The sequence below is a fragment of the Callionymus lyra genome, chromosome 5 (assembly GCF_982586985.1).
Source record: "Callionymus lyra chromosome 5, fCalLyr1.hap1.1, whole genome shotgun sequence".
In the NCBI taxonomy this organism is placed as follows: domain Eukaryota; kingdom Metazoa; phylum Chordata; class Actinopteri; order Syngnathiformes; family Callionymidae; genus Callionymus; species Callionymus lyra.
In genome coordinates, this window is record NC_141822.1 from 17,325,250 (window position 1) to 17,345,688 (window position 20,439).

A 20,439-nucleotide genomic window follows, 5' to 3' on the forward strand; every position below is an offset into this window, starting at 1 on the left:
TATGATTTGGAAAGGATTAGTCATATTAAAAGTAAATGTTTATTTATTTATTTTCTTGGTCATTTGCTTTAAAAAAAAAAAAGTGTAACCATGACCAGCTTAGCAACCACAAACAACAGTTTTATTCCAGGTTTTAATCTGCACCTAATGGCCACTTTAATACATTTATTTGTATTATTTTTCCAGCTATATTTCGGTACTTCATTGTAAATTATGAGCATTCTAATTTTCCACAATTAAACAATTGGACATATTTACATTTCTATTTCCCCTATTGTTTTTTGTTCCCACTTTTATATATCTATATGATTTTATATAAAATGTTACATGTAATAATAATAATAATAATATAATGTTATATAAATTATTTATTTTAACATGCAGCAGCATGTTTTTCCAGAAGCACACAAACCATAACTATTCATACGATTTCTATTTTTAACGCCGTAATAGTTTTGGTCGTCCAGCATGTCGCAACAGAACATGTTGTCGTCGCCCTTTAAACATCCTCCAGCGCCGCGTCCTCCTCGACGTGTCCGCCAGGTCTCCTGTCATCGAGGGCCACTGACGCCGCGATGCTGCCTCGGTGCTCCAGGGCTGTCCACCTACTCAACCACCAACACGGTAAAACAACCGACACCATTATTTTCGAGGCGCAATAAACGCTCGTGTTAGCCAGCGTGCTAGCTTTAGCTAGCGCTAGCATGACAACAACAAGAGGTCTGACGTCATCATGCGATGTCAACGATGGATCACTTTTCAATGATCGCCGTTCGTTATTGTGTCCAAAGCAAAGAAGCTATTTCAAGAAATAAAATGGCACCAGGGACATTTATAAGATCGAGTTACAGCCAAGATGAATCGCTTGTTTACCACCACTTGAGATACACTTCCATAAGGATTCGCATTCAAACAAGTTTTCTCAATTATTGAATAAAAATGGAATTATCTGTAAATATGTTTACACATGAGGCTCTTTCGACATGAATCTGGTACAACTAGATATTCTTGCATGATAACAGCTCGTCTAAAAATGGTGTCAGTCTTGCTATGACCACATAAACCGCTTCTTAAATATGTACAACTTCTATTATCACATGATTGACCGTCTTTTTGTTGAGAATTACCTCAACAAAGAGAATACTTAGAAACATGTTTCTAACGTGTATTTACCGGTTGTGACACAGTATTTATGGCAATAATGGCCACAATAACTCTTGAAAATTGTTTAAAAAAAAACAACATAAAATCTGTCTTTATTAGATGCATTTGAACATACAATGTTTCATTTTTAAATGCATTTTCAAAAAGTTGAAATCCCAAAATGTGGAAATATTTTAATCATTCTGAAATTATTGTGTGAAAAAACAATTAAAAAATATAAAGAAATAGAAATGGAAGCATGTTCAGGTTGTAGTACATATGTCTTCTTGTTTTGCATTTTCTTTTTAATTTCCAGTTTTACTTTTCCACTTTGTTTTAAGAATGTGTTTGTCAATATTTAAACTAGAATTACACTGTCAGTCATTTAAAAGTATCTTGGAAAAAAGTTTCAAGACAAGCATCTTTTATATATTATACAAACCCAATTATTTTGAAAGCGTTTTGATACACACACAACAAATGGAGAGGCTACTAATCCTACTTTACACACACTTTTAAACAATCCTGAACATATTTGAACCAAGAAAAACATTTACTTTCTCAGGTGAAGTGATACAGAGACGACTTTGATTTTCCTCGTCTAACTTGTCATGATTCCATTAACCTCTTTGGGAAAAATTGAGTTTAGGGTCACATGACGATACAAGTAGTGACCAGTGTATTTTAAACCAGGACTAATCCAGTAGGTTTAGGTGTTCGTCAGACTTCAGTCAAATTTATTTTTATATTTATGTTCTCACAGAAGTTTTTTTTTTTATAACCAGTCAAGAGTCAATAAATCAAACAACTTTGTGTCGCAGTAGTTTTTCCACATGATTGTCTTCAGCGGTTATGTTTTGAAACCTGAGTCGGGTGACTCAGAGTTTACTTTTTTTCAAGACCCGCCCGTTCGGAACATTTCTCTCGCCCAGTCGTCTCGTCTGACTGGAGAACTCAGACATGCCGGGCCTGTCGTTTCCCTGCTCGGTTACATAATTGTTCCGTCATACCAAACAGAGTCACGTGAGGTTTGGCGGGGCTAGAAGAAAAAGTTCAGAGGAGGAACCGTCTCGGGAGCAGAGAGGACGACGAGTCTCAAGCATGTGTCTTCCTTACAGAGAGCACCATGAGAAGAATATGATCCAGGCCGATGGCTTCTCCAAATTCGAGGCGACTCTGCAAGAGAGCGGCAGGAGGAGGAGACCCCCCGCTGAGATGCTGCATCTGCTGTCGGCGGTCATCGTCTGGCTGGTGACCGGCACCACCATCTCCAGCCTCAACAAATGGATCTTCGCCGTCTACAACTTCAGGTACCCTCTGCTGCTGTCGGCGCTGCACATGCTGACGGCCATCGTGGTGGACTACGGGCTGATCAAGCTGCGGGTGGTCCGACACCGGGGCCCCGGCGAGCAGGACCTGACCCAGGGGGCCAAGTGTAAAGTCTTCTTGCTCAGCCTGACGTTCTGCGCCAGCATCGCCTTCGGCAACATGGGCCTGAACTACGTCCAGCTGTCGTTCGCGCAGATGATCTACACGACGACGCCGCTCTTCACGCTGGCCATCTCGGCGCTGATCCTGGGCAAGCAGCACCACGTCCTCAAGTACACGGCCATGATGCCCATCTGCCTGGGAGCGTCCTTCAGCATCATGGGGGAGGTCCAGTACGACCAGACCGGCTGCCTGTTTGTGTTCGCGGCCACCATGCTGAGAGGGGTCAAGTCCATTCAACAAAGTAGGTCACGTTTGTGTTTAACTGTAACTTGAAAGTAGGTCAAATTTGACAAAGATGTGATTTAAGTTTGAGACTCTTTTTATATTTTTGTTTTATTACATTATATTGACTCTGGTAGAGACATCTGCTTCTCTACTTTATGATCTAGATCGGACACGTGTCCATCTGGACCCTCACTCGAGAGGGTGTCTAAGATTTCATGAATCGTCATGGAACACGTCTGACCATCATTCTTACTAATGGACTTCATTTTCACTTGGCTTTTCAAGAAGTATTTTCCCACCTCAGACATGAATCTCTATAAATAACAGTTTTTGCAAACAAGCTGTCAAAATAACTTGTCTTTACCACCCCATAATACATAGAGGACACACCCCGCTAAGACAAAAGTTTGTCTTATAAATGTAGCTTTTCTATTGTAAAAATTGCCTAAATTTAACATTAAATTAAGGATTGTTATTTACTTGTGGATTCACAGAATGTGTGTTACAATCTTACATGGTATATCATAAGTCAAAAAGTAGTACTAGGTAGTAAGTGACTGAACTAAATAATATATTTGCTAATTTGGCTGGTGGAAATAACAATGCTAGCTGTAGTCAAAAGTTATTTTACTGTACATCAAAGTTGAAAAATGACTTTCTTTTATCCTGCTTAAGACCTTGGCTTCTGAATGAGTTAATTTCCTGTCATCAATGTCACTTAACCCTAGTGTTATTTCAGGGTCAAAGTGACCTAAAGGTCCTGAAAACAAATGTGTACGTGGTATCCCTTGTGTTGTCTCTGGGTTAAGGTGAACAACCTGTTTCCGGGCCTTCGGGTCACCTTGACCCTTAGATAACACAAGGGTTAAGTGTGTGTATGTGTGTATATATTTACTTGCATACTTTTTTGTAGTAGTATTAAAGGCACAATTTTTATAATCACAATCATTATAATTTAAACTTTTTGGTTAAAAAAGTATTGATTTTACATTTACTGAGACTGAAGCTTGCAATATGTCATTTACAAAACTATAATTAACAAAATGTAATTAGCATTTTAACGGACTGCTTTAAGCAAATTAAATGTGCGGTACTCTTAGAATGTTCAGGTACACACTGTTGCGACTACATGACGATGCCAATCACATATAAATACTCAACTGTATGTTAATAGAGGTCACGTGTGACAAAGGGGGGGCACACCTGTCCTCTATTAACAAGGTGAGTGAGTCTGAGTCACTCTAATGAAGGTTTCATTAAAATATTTACAATTAAAATGTATTCACGAGAACCTTTGAACAATGATTGATTTAATGATATTATTATAGAACATTCTATTGGTCACAACACTCTGAATGAGGCGTTCACTCGCGGTGACTCACTCAAGTGGAATCGTACTGAAACGACTTCAACGGTTTCCAAGCAAAAACATTGATACAAACACGGGTTATTTACACTCGTCCTGCTGGTTCTACCCGCCGATGATATCCTGTTGCGTGTTTACACAGTTTTCCACTTTGCTTTTTCTGTCGGTTCAGAAAGAGGAAGGGTGTGTCCGGTCCACATGTGTCATCCTCACCCAAACAAGTGAAGCCTTGTTTTGTTTTTCATTTTAACTTGAGGTCCTGGGAAAAAAAACGTCTCATGTGCTGAGACGTGCACATGATCTTCACTGATCCGATATTACCTAATGTATTTAAGAAAACCCTTGACGCCATTAAACTTCTCTAGTACATGAGATCCAAGTTGAAAATAGCAAATTAATTCTGTTATATCATTACCTTCTATGACTCAGACCCCTGTGTGTTTACACTCTTGGAGGTTTTTCCTTGTGACGCAACACTAAATCAGATTTTTCTTTAGCAAGTTCTTAAACTTCTGTACCACAAGGTCGTCGGTTCAATCCCCGAACGCGTACAGCTGCTAAATATATCTTCTAAGGGGCCAGCAGTGTTTAGAAAGCTGCTTTGTTGACCACGGAAAAAAAGTGCTGCTGTCGTCAAGACTGTATTGCCATGATGCGTTTTGAACATGTGAAACACGCTAGTGAGTCGAAGAATGTTGTCTCGTGTTACCTTAAGTTCTTTGTCCCTTCTTAGACGACCTTTCTCTGACACTCTGTAAATACATTGTGTTAACAGGTCAAGAACAATGTTAAAGGTCCAGCAAACGCTAATTTGTGAAATGTCAGCAGGTACCCAACAGAACTTTAAAAGCTACTTAACTTTTATTTATTTCCTTTCATCAATATCTAAAGAAAATGGATTTGAACTCTATTCTCATATTAATGGATAATAAATTAAACATTGAAAAGAAGGTTTTGAATTCACACTAAAAAGATAATTATATGGGTATATGAGTTCAATTTTCAAAAATGTTCTTTAATGTTATTCGTTATGGTGTAATAGTGGCACCGTTTTGGCTTCATAGCTCCAAGACAAACCCTGAAACTCATGAACAACCAAATAATGTTCTGGTTTTCTAATCCTTAAAAGCTGAGGCATGTGATGCTCTAAGCCAACATTGCAGTTATAAATAAGCAGAGTCGGGGTAGATGTTCCTTAAAGTATTGTGAGCAAGCTTGATTTTAAATTTAAAAAGTGCAACAATATCTGTTCTGCCTAGCATTGATATGCTAACTTTAGCAACAAAACCTTTTTTACAGAGCGTGAAGATGGAAGGTGCAGGATAAATATCTTTTCTTTTTTTTTGACATAATAATTCCAATTATTAAATAATACATTTTATAAATTCTATATTTATTAATTTGTAGCCTTTTGAACTTAAAATAGTTGTATATTATTGACAAAATTATTTGAATTGAACCTTTCAATATAGAAATGATTTGACTTCCTAAGCTTTGGAACGATCTTCATCTCTTTGCGCTTGAAGGATCTACTGACTCCTTTAATAAACATCTTAAGACGTTTCTATTTGTTCAGGCTTTTCCTTGAATTTCTGGAACTCCTGTTGTGTTATCAGTTTTATCTTGACCTTTAAAGTATATACTTTATTGAATATTGTTTTGATTGTTTAAGCGCTTTGTGACCCTGGTCTGGAAAAGCGCTATATAAATAAAAATTACTTACTTACTTACTTACTTTAAATAATTAAATACTGTTAAAACCCCACTAAGATTTCAATTAAAAAAAGCAAAGTTTCGTCATTTCAAATGTTAAATTTAACCCTTCAACAATGGCACAGACGTACTTCCATAGGTTGCTATATATATATATATATATATATATATATATTTTACAGTTCTGGTGGGTCCTCCGATCACTAAAATGTAACATTGTTTGTGTGAGAGCATTTGAAATCTAGATGTGAAATTAAATTAATTTTAAGTGAATATAATAAATATTAATATATCTAATATTAAGTGAATTTTCATTTAAAACTGAAATGAAAGTGTGTTGCAGGACAACTGTACCTTGAAATAGTAAACAAAGTGTAAACTACTCTTGAATAAGTGCAAGTTAAAGAGCGTTGATTGTTTGACATGAAGTCACTGATCTCTGCATCAAACTTGTCTCTCCTCAGGTATTTTACTCCAGGAGGAGAAGATCAACTCCGTGTTCCTGCTCTACATGATGTCCATCCCCAGCTTCTGCATCCTGGCCGTGGCCGCCCTGGCCCTGGAGAACTGGGCCCTGCTGGAGTCGCCGCTCCACTACGACCGCCACCTGTGGATCTTCATCCTGCTGAGCTGCCTGGGCTCGGTCATGTACAACCTGGCCAGCTGCTGCGTGATCACGCTCACCTCGGCCGTCACCCTGCACATCCTGGGCAACCTCAACGTGGTCGGCAACCTGCTGCTGTCGCAGCTGCTCTTCGGCACCGAGCTGTCCACGCTGAGCTGCGTCGGCGCCGTGCTCACGCTGTCCGGCATGCTCATCTACCAGAACTCCGAGCTCATCGTCAGCTACATGGACGCACGCAAGGCCAAGGCCGAAGCGGGCGCGGCACCGGCGCCGGATCCGGACCGAGCGAGTCCGTCGTCCTCGTGGTGTCAGAAGGCAGACGAGGAAGATCACGACAAGGCGGATTGAAAGGAGTCCTAACGGTGTCTAACAAAGGTGTGCAGAAAACACCGTCCACATCGTAGCTCGTCACGTGACCCCGAGAGATCCAACCTTCAGGTCTCCAGGGTTCCTCCTCACGCCCCGATGCATGTGTGAGCACGCCGTCATCAATACCTCATGAGGTCCTCGCACCACTGCGGGTGAACACCTCGACATTCATGTGATCTCTAGATCCTGCTCAACAGTTTGTTTGCACTAAGAGTCTCACGACTCAGAGTTGGCAGTTGTGTCGTTGAAGGCAGGAAGTCTAGAGGACCGTTTATCTGCTGATGTCGTCAAAACAAAAAATGTTTTTCTGAGGAGGATCATAATAGGAATTAGATTTTTGCTCAACTCTTGATGGGGGAAAAAAACCACTGTTGCAGTGCATTATGGGACGTGTAGTCCAACAGGTTAAGATAATGTAGAGGTTTCATTATGAGACCAAAAAACTCTTGCTGTACTTAATATGCAGGAGATGAGACGCCGTTGTGTCGCAGCTGAACATTGTGTGTCGACCTTTCAGGACTAGATTCTGAGTCGACACTTAAACTCTCACAGCTGATAACATATGGAAGTATATCAGTGCCATCACAATATCGAGTGGTTGCATTTAACATTAGAATTGTTGAAACTTAGATTAATTTGATATGTTTTTGTTTTTTTTATGCAAAAACTTTTTTTTTTCTAAATAATTTGAATCAATAATTTCCTTTTTGAAACGTTGAAATTGTTTATTATTTTTTTCAAATATTTAAATTAAAAATTATGTTTTAATTATTGTAATTTATATGTGTCTTATTTGAAAAATATATTCATAGACCTTTAAATTCAATACTGCAATAAATCACTGCAAGCAATAACAGTTATAATATTTTTGGAATTTAAAAATGCATTTTCTATTCAATTATTAAAATAGTTTGATAATGGTAAACAAATGTAATGTTCAGTATAGAAATATGGCAATTCATTTATTCGTTTTCTCTGGAAATATTCAAACTTAATTATTTAAAAAATAATTCAATGCTTGAAAACTAAACCTAAATTGAATAAAATGCAGGTCTAAACATTAAATTATATTAAATTCAACCATTTGATAATGTGATGCCACTGATAAACTTCCACACCACAACAATCAGTCAACTTCAAATAATTCTTTACATTTCCACTTTATGTAAAAGGGTTTTTCCAGCAATTTTGCTTCTCATATTCGCCATTTTGACTCTCCACTAACTTTAGATCCCTCCCAACATCTGAATGGCTTTTTATTAAACAAAAAAAAAGGGTTTGGTCTTCATCAAGTTTGTCCCCTTTGAATCAAAACTTTAATGGTGAGAGGAAGAAAGAATCTTTTTAACGTCTTTTTTTTTTAACAGATAAATCTTTCTTACTCAAAAATTCTAGACGGGAAAAGAGTTGTATATTTGATTGACAGGCAGGTGTGAGTTTAAAACTATTTTTCAGTGGAACCTTGATGTCTCGATGATTTCTGTGATAAATCTTGGGTCTTCCACCTTCAGTATTTCTGGTCCTGGATGACTGTTACCGGATCTTGAACTGGTACCTTTTAAGTTGGGTCCAGATTCTTTGGCAGCTTTTTAGGAGCTTGTTGAATCTTCAAGTGTGAGGAGGTTGTACTTATTTTCAAGACAAGACACTCGATTTGTGTCTCTGTGGATTCTCTTCATTTAAAGCTGGAATCTACAACTGAGCCCAATAATCGGTTCAAACCTTCTCCTCCCAGCTTTGAAGTTCCCCGCACAGTGGCGACCCCTGCTGGGTGATATTGTGTCAACGTTAACACTGACTTATTTATGTTTGTGCGCCATGTTTGATATGATGTGTATTTATTTTCGAGTTGGTGTCAAATACGATCACGTGATCATGCGTTGTTTGTCGTGACGAAGCCATACTTTTGTGTTGAAATATATCACTTTTCTGTTGCCATTAAACACATCCGCTGACAGCAGGTGGCCACTTAAAAAAAGAATCATATTATTTCATGACTTTTTTTTTTTTTTGGTTCAAACCTACTTGAGTTTACACTAAATTAGCTTCATGCTAGCTAACAGAACTCTTAGCTAACCTCGTGCACGTTTCTTAAATGGCCGCTCCAGCGCACAAGCATGCTAGTGCTACCGCTCTCTCCTTACTTAAGAACGCAGTCAAACATGTTTATTCATGAGTCAGTTTCATCTTCTAAAGATAAATTATATGTATTTTAGTGCTAAAAACAAAAAAAAATAGTCTTATTAGCTCCGAGCTAATAGCTTGTCACTTTTATACGAGCAACATTCTATTAGAGAACCGTCTTCCTGGTATTCTTGGAGCTGGTTATACATTTTAATATCAAATCAGTCTCTTTTGTGATGTTTTGTTTCACATTTTGAAAGGATAGGAATGTAAATCCTAACATTAAATTAGACAATTCTTGGCATATAACCTGCGTGTCAGATCATGTTATGAATAAATGTATTTTTTATTTCAGGGGAATAAGTTGGTAGCACTCAGAGCTGAGCAAAACATTTGATTTTCACCCAGTAATGGAGATAATTGGAGGAAATTGATTGTTTATTTTTAAGGGTGGAATTGTTAAGAGTTAGAAAAAAAAAATCCTGAAGGAAAATGTTGTAAAAAATCTACTTAAAAGTAAAAAAAAACAAATGTAATGCTAACATTAAAAAGATATATATATATATTGAGGTATCCAAGACACTTAAAAATACCTCCCTGCTTTTTAATTCAAATCGCTGACGATGCATTTTTTTTTATGGCTACTGGGTCTACTTTTTTTGGAATTGAATGTTGGTCATTATAATATCGCAGACAGTGGATCAATATAACTTGATTAAGTTAGTTACATTTAAATGATATCATATACCTCGGATGTGAAACTGTTTATAAATCTAAAGTCAACTGCACTGAGATGATAATCACTCGCAATAACATCCAGCATGTGAAATGAACCTTTAAAAAAATGACAACATCATCATTTCAACTCCTCATTGAAATCCATCCGTGCTTATATTCCTGGTTTGATGTTTGTGTTAATTTTTACGATGAACTTCATTGTCTAAGCTTCTGTATTACTTCAAAGGTCCAGTCGGATGTAAATAGTTATTTTAATATATTTATAGACATTAACGGCTGGTTTAGAAAAAATGCAATGTTTGCCTGATGCCTTATTGAGACGTCCATTGAAAGAAGAGAGGTTTTCTTCCTGATGCCGTCATGTCAGTTTGAAATGCTGCTGTTGAGAGAAATATCATTCATAAGAACACTGTTTGCTTACATGAAAATAAAGGAATTGGCGAAACAAATTGTCTTTATTTTCATAGCTTTACATATTTTATTAATATTAACATAAGTTGTCACAATTCTTAAGTCTTTGTTATAACTAAGTCTAAAATAAATCCAGAGAAAAAAACATTGTAAATATCTGCCATTAAATGTGTGTGATTCATTTAAACTCCTTGCATAGACTATTTTAAACTGTAATATTTAAAAACTTTAAAAACCTTTTTTTTATTTTATTTTTTTTTAATCAAAGATATTTATAGAATATTTAATCCCCAAAGCCTCTGCAATTTTAGTTTTCGTGCAAAGATCTTTAATTGTCGCTGATAATTTAAACAGAATAGTTGTTTTTTGTTGTAAATTAAGACAACCTTTTTGTTGTTCCAATGAATGTTTGTCACTGTATACAAAATGGTGGTGAAATAAAAGTAATTTTAATTGCCTAGAATGTTTTCAAGTGACGAATATGTCAAGAGTCAACATGTTTAAAACTGTGTTTGGTCTTAATATTGTTTTTATTTTAGGGTTATCAAATAATGTCTGGATAATTGGAAACATATTTTAAAACGAGTTTCATTATATATTTTCCTATATAAATAAAGCATTTGCAATAAGTCACCGCTAGATGCTGCTGTTTCATCTGTTTAGCTTTGATTAGTTTTCTGCCGTCTTTCATTTTTGCAACCGATTTAAATGTCTCCACAATTTTCCTCTGAGAAGGTTAAGACCAGGAGTGATCTTTCTTTTGAAACATTCTAAACTGATTGAGAAAATAATTCTACTAATGTTGGACACTGTTATTTTCTGAGGTGGGGTCGAAGGGGCAGCAGATAAATTGCAGAGACCCAGGCTCTTTATCGTCTGTCGAGAAGCTCTACTCCGAGTCTCTCCCTGATGGCCGAACTCCTCACTTAAAATCTGTCGCAAAGGTCCTTATATATAGTTATAAGATTATCAGGTAAATGAGAAACTTGGTCTTGGGTTTGCAGTTTAGTGAGAAAATCATCTAAAAAAACATGTTTCGGTTCCAACAAACGCTGCAGTGGAAACATAGATTTCTTCCTGATTAATATGAGGAATCGGTCACAATGAAACCTCATCATAACAGTTGACTTCACCCCGATAATCGAGGATCCAAAAAAGTGAGATTATTGTTTAAGATTGTGAGTCACTGAGAAATGTAAACAGCTGCTGCTGAGTTTGTGCCTGAATAAGGTAACGTAGCTGCTCTGGTCTCACACGTGCTCACAGTCTTTTTATTCACGAATATTGATGCTTGTTGAAGACGCTACTTGTTCCTTGAGGACGTTGTGACAGCGAGGACAGAGACTGATGGAGGCTCGGGGTCTCCTCCTCCTCCTAGGGTGGGACGTGAGGACTTTCTCGTGAAGTGAGCGAAACCCTAAGCACTCGCAGCAACAGGACCCGGACTCTCTGGACCAGAGGTGAGTCACTCGTGCTGCTTTGTTTTCATCAGAACTCACCGGGTTCATCTAGTTTCTCACCGATCCTCTCACAGGTTCTCACAACATGACTATATTTGTTCGTGTTTTCGCTCCGTGCTGCTCGAGCTCGGTCGCTAAGATACAGACGGAAGGTTTAACTGGAATAAACACTTTATTTCCACAGCACGTAACTTGTGGAAACATTTCATCCACAGATGCTTTCTCCAATGAACAGACTTTCTTTTTATATTCTTCCTTTGCCCTTTCTCAACAACATCACTTTCTATCTCTCTCTTATGTTTCTAAACTTTCTTAAATGCTCTCATATGTGTCAAACTTAACATGTTGACCAGTGCTTAAGATAAGATAAGGAACAGAGATGATTCTTTTAAAACACTGAACAGAAAACAATAAATTAATAATATAAATAATAAATTTAAATTGTCCTCACTATTTTCTCTTTTTTAAATGGAATGTGTTTCCAAAAATACTTGTTTTTTTGGTCAAAATATCTTACACGTTCGTGTCGTATCATATTCTGAGCAGTTGTTGGTAAATATATCTATTAATTAATTCAAAATTCTCGATAATATTTCCAACTGTTTTTAAGGATAAAGATCAGTCCAAGTCAAACATGGACCCTCCTGCTCGGACCGCCGAGGATCTCGCAGCCATTGAAGACGAGGAGGTTCTGAACAAGATGGTGAGAAATGAGTCGACAGAGATATGCACTAAAAATGTGTTACTCTGATCACAATAGTGTTGTCGTGTAGCTTCCAATCCAGATCTACTTCCTGATCCTCAGCTTGACTCACTGATCATTTATTTATCTCTCCTTTAATTCAACGTATGTTTAAATATCTTTTTTTTCTGCTGATACTCGTGGACAGTAGCTATGAAGCAGCAATGAGATTAAACATGTTTGTTTCTGGCTCCCTCTACTGTTAAACCAGTGTAGTTTCCCAGTTCTGTTTTAATGTTGTTGAACGTTAATAGTTCTCTGGGCTGGAGAAAAAAAAGGACCATGTTTGGCCCACATTCTGTACAGAACATCTTCAAGAGCCCCACCCACTCAGTTACTACCTCCTCCAAGTTGCTACTTTATTATAATTCAGCTTTTGTTTTTATTGTTTGTAATGTTATAAGTAGGGGTTATAAATATCGATACAGTTAAAAAAAAATTCTTCATCATTCTGAATCGACATTCAACCGCACTGTATTGTTTTTTTTTATTATACATTTTATAATTTTCTTTGGCTTTCAAATGACATTTTATTTTATTGTGTATATTTTTAATTAACAATTAACAGCACATTTTCATGGACTTTGTTGATTTCTATGTTATAATTACACTTCTGTCCACTAGATGACAGCAGTCATTATGTGCAATCAACCTGCAATGACTGAGGACAAGAGGATACAGTCTGCTCCTGCAACTTTTGAAGCTGATGTTTAGACATATTTTAGTTTCAAAACAAATAGAGTCATGTGGTCGGTAAATTCTACTGTTTTACCCACAGAATCGCAATATATTGAACTATATCGTATCGTTGCCACTGTATCGTGATCATATAATCAGATTCTTGCCAATACACAGCCCTAGTTATTATCAACCAATCTTGCTTTTATTGAGAGGAAAGACAATCAAATCATCATCAATTCAAATCATGTTTTTAAATCATGCTTATTTTATAATCATTAAGTGGTTTAATGTTTCCTTCGCCATCCCAGGTTACAAATAGCAAAACTACAAGAGATAAATACTCATTAAAATCTTGAGTAATGGACATGTACGTCTACATGGACCTGGTCTCTCTCTTCAGCTGGACACTGCAGAGGACTTCGATCAGAGGAAGCTGATCCGAGCCGCCTTGAGGGACCTGATGAAGAGGAAGAGAGGTGCGACTCCATTGCTCTTGTGACTCTCAGGACATTCACAACCATGACTTCTCCTCAGACAAGCGGGAGCAGGATCGAGGGTCCAGGCAGCAGGACCTGAAGCAGCAGGGTCTGAGCAAAGGTGGACCAGCAGTCGGAGGAGGAGGATCTCACGTGAGCCAGCAGCAGCCAACAAGCTGTGAGTGACGCCGTTCACTGAAATTCCTGTTTGTTTGTGGTTATTAATTATTGATTTTATTCCACTTTGGGCAGCCGCCGCTCCTGTGGGCAGGACAGTCGGAGGGTGAGTCGCACTCTTGCAACAACAGGATGGAGGGAAACTTGTATTCAGGCATATTTCAATGCAATTCAATGAGAGATTCTTTCTACTAGATTTCTAACAGTATCTGTTTTGGAATTGAAGTACAATTTATAACCGTTAATTTAATATTTAACTAAATTGTACTTTCACTCAAAAGAAAGTTCCTTTACACCCTGAAACTCTGCTCCAGGGTCTGAAAAGGAAAGTTTGAATGCAGCAGCTGAGGGACTGAACCTCAAATCTCATGCAGGCGTGTTGTTCCCTCTTTAGAAGAGTTGCCATGGAAAAGTGAATATTCAAGACTTAGGTGGAATTCTCTTCTGAATCAGTTGGGAATGTTAAAAAAAAAAGAAAGATCTCTATGGTCCTTAACTTCCTCAACCCCCAGAACTACCTCCGTTTCCAGAAAAATCAATTGTAGAGACAGTTCCACACTAATGACCTCCTACAGGGCGAAGGATGATGAGGTCATCTGTCAGCTCCTAAATGGACGAGTGGGTTTGAGTGTTTTCTCGATAACGCACACACACGTCGTGAAAAAAGTGCAGAGTAATAGAAGAAATCGGTCACTACATCACATCTGAAGCATCTTTAAACCAGTTTATATCCAGGTCACCTTGAATTGGTGAGAAATGTTCAGGTGTTAGAACTAGAATCCTCAATTCATGCTCAGAAATCAAATAAACCGTCACAACTTGCCTTATAACTAAATTAAAACCACTTTCCAACTTATTTTATAACTCAATAAACCCGTCTTCTTCTCACTCCCACTCAGGGAACTCAGTTAACCTTTTTAACATCCATTATGTTTGTGCATCTTATTCTTGGTTTACTTTCAGAAAATGTTAATCACAGACTGTGAAGCTCGTAAGTCAGTCTGGTCTGTACTTGGCTGTTTTTTACGGACTATGTAACGACACCTTTTAATCTTTTTATTGAAATATTGTTCATTTTTAAAGGATTGAATTGGGGTTTATTTTAATAATTGAATTCAATAATTTATATATTGAGCGGTTTAATTTTTTTCTTTAACAATTGAATATAAAAATGTGTGTATAAGAGTACCATAATGTCTGTATTGAATTTAAAAGGTTAAGAATTTTATTTAGAAAATGTATTTTTAAATGAAATTAGAATATTCAACTCTGTGTGTAAAACAAAAACCTTGTATACAATTTGAGAATTTTCAAATTCTTTAATTCTTTAATTTAATTCTTTAATTCTTAAATTCTTGAATTACTTCAATAAGTACAATTCAAAATTCAACCTTTCAATAAACACATTATAATCAACATTTTAATATAACAATTATTGAATTAAACTGTGTAAAAAATATAATTCAAGTCTTAAAAATGAACATTTCATCGTAATTCATAGTAAAATGTTAAAAATCAATATTCTGATTGTGATATACCTCCATAGAGGATTAACAGTCATTTGAATGTCAAACATGGGACATCAGAGAAGGTTAATGGAGACCTTCATGCTTGTGCTCCTCTGAAGGGTGAGTCCAGCTGCAGCCACAGCCCAGAAATGTCCTCCCGCTGCAGCACACAATGTTAAAAATGTCAAACAAATGCTTCTTGACTGGTGCCGGGCCAAAACAGAGCCTTATGAGGTAAGTTTGTCGCAACGACCGGCCCGTAGATTTACGCTCTGTTTAGCTGTACATAACTCTACTTTCTCTCTCTCAGGGAGTCAACATCCAGAACTTCTCCTCCAGCTGGAAGGATGGCATCGCCTTCTGCGCCCTGGTGCACCGCTTCTTCCCGGACGCCTTTGAGTATTACACCCTCAACCCCAACAAGCCCAAGGACAACTTCCAGCTCGCTTTCAGCACCGCAGAGTGAGCTCTCGCTCCTTTTATGAAGACCACGATGTTTGGTTTGGTCTACGATCCACGGATAAGGAAGTTGTTAAGCTTAAGGTTATGCTGACCAACTAGAAGAAAAAAAGACTTTTATTTTGAAGGAACTTTAACATGAATATATTTAGTACACAACAGTCATGTTAGTATGTGATAGATGTAAAGCTTTTAACTTGTAACTACATGTAAATCATTAAAAAAAATCAGTATATTTATAGATAGATAGATAGATAGATAGATAGATAGATAGATAGATAGATAGATAGATAGATAGATAGATAGATAGATAGATAGATAGATAGATAGATAGATAGATAGATAGATAGATAGATAGATAGATAGATAGATAGATAGATAGATAGATAGATAGATAGATAGATAGATAGATAGATAGATAGATAGATAGGCAGACAGACAGACAGACAGACAGACAGACAGACAGACAGACAGACAGACAGACAGATAGACAGATATATAGATAGATAGATAGATAGATAGATAGATAGATAGATAGATAGATAGATAGATAGATAGATAGATAGATAGATAGATAGATAGATAGATAGATAGATAGATAGATAGATAGATTAGATAGATAGATAGATAGATAGATAGATAGATAGATAGATAGATAGATAGATAGATAGATAGATAGATAGATAGATAGATAGATAGATAGATAGATAGATAGATAGATAGATAGATAGATAGATAGATAGGCGGGCGGGCGGGCGGGCGGACGGACGGACGGACGGACGGACGGACGGACGGACGGACGGACGGACGGACGGACGGACGGACGGACGGACGGACGGATGGATGGATGGATGGATGGATGGATGGATGGATGGATGGATGGATGGATGGATGGATGGGCGGATGGATGGATGGATGGATGGATGGATGGATGGATGGATGGATGGATGGATGGATGGATGGATAATATATAAAGAACATACATTAAAGGAAATAACGCAAAGAAAAGGATATAATAGCACAAGAAATGAACGAGTTCCTGAGTCTATTAGTGTTGCATTGTAAGTAAGTAAGTAAGTAATATTTATTTATATAGCGCTTTTTGTGTCGAACTCAATCACACAAGGGTCTAAAATATGTTATTGTCTTATCTTAAACCCCTATGTTAAGGTGAACATTAATCTACTTTGCTTTTGATCTAACCATCCGACTGGCCACTTCAAATGAATCGGTGTGGTATAGATGTAGAGTAATACAAGGACATTCAAGGACAGAGTCGTCTGTGTTACCAGGCTCCTTCGCCAACATCAGACAAATATTTTGAGCAAACATGTAAACATGGCAGGAAACACACGTTGAAACAGTTAGCCAGGTTTCTCAGGGAAGAGTCACAAGAAACGAAGATCATGAGAAACGACGATCATGTGGTTTGGATCTGAAATACTGTGATGTCTGTCTGTAGGAGGTTGGCCGGCTGTCCTCCACTGCTGGACGCTGATGACCTCATCCGGATGAAAGAGCCCGACTGGAAGTGCGTGTACACGTACATTCAGGAGTTCTACCGCTGCCTGGTGGAGAAGGGCCTGGTCAAGACCAAGAAGCGAGCGTAGACGCCTCCCTGGTTCACTTGTTGCTCACATCTTATCCAGATTACATTCACTCAAACACTTACACTGATGTATCAAGATGTAAGTAAGTAAGTAGAGATTATTTAGTAATCCAGAAGATTCGTCATTTCAATGTAATTCTGCAAGAGTGCTCCTGTCAGTCAACATCTGGAGATGAGGATTAGAGTGTTCCACCAGATTACACATCTGCACTCAACATGCACATGTTTCATAATATTGATGGTCGCTGTGCAAAACAAACATTCAGACACTGCTTCTCTGATCGCCATTAAATATTATTTAATTAATATTTAACATTATAAATATACGGACACCTTTCAAGATTTTTGACAGTCACAGTTAAAAACTATTGAATGAATGCTTTATTCCGAACATGTGTAGGTACATAAGAAAAAAAATGTTCAGACAATAAAACAAAATCAATGACATAAGAAATAAAGATAGCGTTAGTCAAACAATAATAGTCAAAACAATTATAGTCAAAACAAATATAGTCAAAACAATTATGATATCAAACCAAATGTCCAAAAAGGAGTAGGCTTATTTAAACCTACCCCTTCTTGACAATGCAATTAATAACCACATTTTTTATATGTTTTATATGAGACTTCCAGTTTATTTTCTCATCAATTATTACACCAAGAAACTTATTTTCATTAACTCTTTCAATATCCACACCATCTACTTGCATCTGTAATTGTTTACTTTTATTGCAATTGATGAATAGCATGAATTAAGTTTTATTCAAGTTTAATGATAATTTGTCACTGTCAAAACCACATTTTCAGTTTGCCCATTTCCGTTGTGATCTTCCCCAGCAGTTCATGTAAATCCCTCCCCGAACAATAAATGTTGGTGTTATCTCCAAATAAAACTAATTTTAATATTTTTGAAACTTTTCAAATGTCATTTATGTCAAGTAAAAACAATTTCGGACCCATTACTGACCCCTGTGGAACGCCACAAGCAATGTCCAAGCGTAATAATGAATATTCACCCAACTTCACAAATTGTGTTAATTAAGTAACTTCTCACCCAGTGCAAAACCGACCCCCTGATCCCATAGCATTCAAGTTTATTTATCAATATGTTATGATTTATTCTGTCAAAAGCTTTTTTCAAGTCTATAAATACCCCTGCTGAGTGCAGTTTTTGATCTATTGCATTCATGATCTCCTCAATTGATTCTTTTAATGCTAGTGATGTTGAACTGTTTGCTCTAAATCCATATTGGCTGAAAGTAATTTATGTTTGTTGATGAAATGATCTAATCTGTTGTTGAATAGTTTTTTCTATCTTCATTTAATCTGTAAACCATGTCTTTACGTTCGATTAAGTGTTGTGAAGTTTTGACTCAACAACAAACAAACTTAAAGATCCTTTTAGAGATAAAGATAATTTCAGCATTTATGTGATGCGGATGATTGTTTCTTAAGAGCAATCAATTTAGATTTCCGTGATTACACTAAAGACTGTGAGCAATTGAGCCAACAAGTAAATACGTGGTCGACAAGCATTACCACCGAATTTTGATTAAAAAAACAATAATGTATTGATTTTATGAATATATTTTTTATGAAAGATTGCTGTATTTTCTGTGGCTATTGGAAAAAAACAATTTCCCGAAGGAGACCTCCTGAGGGATCAATAAAGTTTTACCTTACCTTACCTTATTTATTTTGCACTGAATTCAGCTGCGGAGATAATTCGGAATCTTCTGTAGAGTACCGAGTACTTCGATCCCATGTGAACCCACAAGTCTAGGTAGATGGTCATAATGTTATGGCAGCTTTCTGTGCTTTGACTTGTATGCTATAATGCTTTAGCAACACATTTAACAGGATTTTTCAAGTTGTGTGAACACTAAAGACACAATAATGTTGGAGTTTGGCCAAAAGAATGTGAAACGGGAGCAACTTCTCTGTAAGTGCATCCATGTTTCTGGTTTTGAACTCATAATTGTGCTGTAGACGCGACCACAAGAAGGCAAGTCAACACTTTTGTTTGGGTATTTATTATTTATGATGATAAATATTTGATTATCTGGTTTGGGGTGGAGAGAGAAGAGAATCGAATACACCAAAATAACTACACAAACATCTCTCAAAGGAGGCAAAACAATATATTTAATTAAATACTACAAACCAAAAAAATGGTGATAATCTGAATATAAATTATATGTTTTCTTCTCTTTTACTTTATCATCCATTTAGTTGATTTTCAGTTGTTGTTTTTTGGGGAACCAAAGTAACAGAGATTGTTTGTTTTTTAGTGTCTGATAAAAAGTATACGCACACAAGTCTGATTTGCTCACTCAACTGCTCTGGTGGAGAAATCAAGCTCCCATGTTGATCAAGCAATAGTTCATCTGTGCACTGGCGTTCCTTGAGTTGAGTATATATAAATCAAGTTAATTTGTGTTACATTACGGGAACTGGGATCTGAAAGCCTTAACAAATTAATCGATATTTCAAATTCATATAATACAGGTTGTATTTTTTTTTAATGTATTTCTTTTCTCCATATAAACACAAAATTGAGACAGTTGGAGAAATGATGGCATGGAATGAGCGTTTTTTGTTGTTGTTTTTTTAACCTGGATGAAAAGGGACATTTAAAAAACTGACAACAGTAATGTATTTTCGATAGATCTTAAGAATGTTTCGCATTAAAAAACAAAATAACTTACCAAGACTACTACTTATACTACGACTTTAACTTCCACTAATATTAAATAAATAAATCATGCTAATAATCGTAATAAAAATACACTATATATATATATATATATATATATATATATAAAACCATTAAATATTTATAGAACTTGGTATACCATTTGTAGATAAGAATTTGGTTTGAATCACAGAAATTAAATCATGTTAATAATCGTAATAATAACACATAATAACAAATAAATGGTCCTTCAGAGTGTATATATATATATATATATATATATATATATATATATATATATATATAAAACCATTAAATATTTATAGAATTTGGTAGACCATTTGTAGATAAGAATTTGGTTTCAATCACAGAAATTAAATCATGTTAATAATCGTAATAATAACACATAATAACAAATAAATGGTCC

At 36.5% G+C, this 20,439-nt stretch overlaps 2 protein-coding genes across 3 annotated transcripts; both read left to right on the forward strand.

Moving 5' to 3' along the window:
- The first annotated feature begins 489 nt into the window (after positions 1-489).
- On the forward strand, positions 490-10,243 carry slc35e4 (solute carrier family 35 member E4). Of its 2 annotated transcripts, XM_087791220.1 has the most exons (3): positions 490-624; positions 2,262-2,875; positions 6,403-10,243. In XM_087791220.1, exons 2-3 carry the CDS (start codon positions 2,281-2,283, stop codon positions 6,909-6,911), a joined length of 1,104 nt encoding a protein of 367 aa, XP_087647346.1. In that variant the 5' UTR covers positions 490-624; positions 2,262-2,280; the 3' UTR covers positions 6,912-10,243. The 2 variants fall into 2 exon arrangements, with proteins under 2 accessions (XP_087647346.1, XP_087647345.1); XM_087791219.1 differs by lacking the exon at positions 490-624 and having other exon boundaries at positions 2,107-2,875.
- Positions 10,244-11,543: 1,300 nt separating this feature from the next.
- smtna (smoothelin a) lies at positions 11,544-18,945 on the forward strand. Its single transcript, XM_087792506.1, has 8 exons — positions 11,544-11,665; positions 12,276-12,368; positions 13,489-13,564; positions 13,623-13,742; positions 13,817-13,847; positions 15,369-15,483; positions 15,560-15,711; positions 17,171-18,945. The coding sequence occupies exons 2-8, from the start codon at positions 12,300-12,302 to the stop codon at positions 17,316-17,318; spliced, it is 711 nt and encodes a 236-aa protein (XP_087648632.1). The 5' UTR covers positions 11,544-11,665; positions 12,276-12,299; the 3' UTR covers positions 17,319-18,945.
- The last annotated feature ends 1,494 nt before the right edge of the window (positions 18,946-20,439 follow it).

Coding starts and splice junctions, on each gene's coding strand:
- slc35e4 (XM_087791219.1), top strand. CDS start 2,245: ATGTGTCTTCCTTACAGAGAGCACCATGAGAAGAATATGATCCAGGCC. Junction 2,876..6,402: donor GGTCAAGTCCATTCAACAAA/GTAGGTCACGTT, acceptor GTCTCTCCTCAG/GTATTTTACTCCAGGAGGAG.
- smtna (XM_087792506.1), top strand. CDS start 12,300: ATGGACCCTCCTGCTCGGACCGCCGAGGATCTCGCAGCCATTGAAGAC. Junction 13,848..15,368: donor GTGGGCAGGACAGTCGGAGG/GTGAGTCGCACT, acceptor GCTCCTCTGAAG/GGTGAGTCCAGCTGCAGCCA. Junction 15,484..15,559: donor CCAAAACAGAGCCTTATGAG/GTAAGTTTGTCG, acceptor TCTCTCTCTCAG/GGAGTCAACATCCAGAACTT.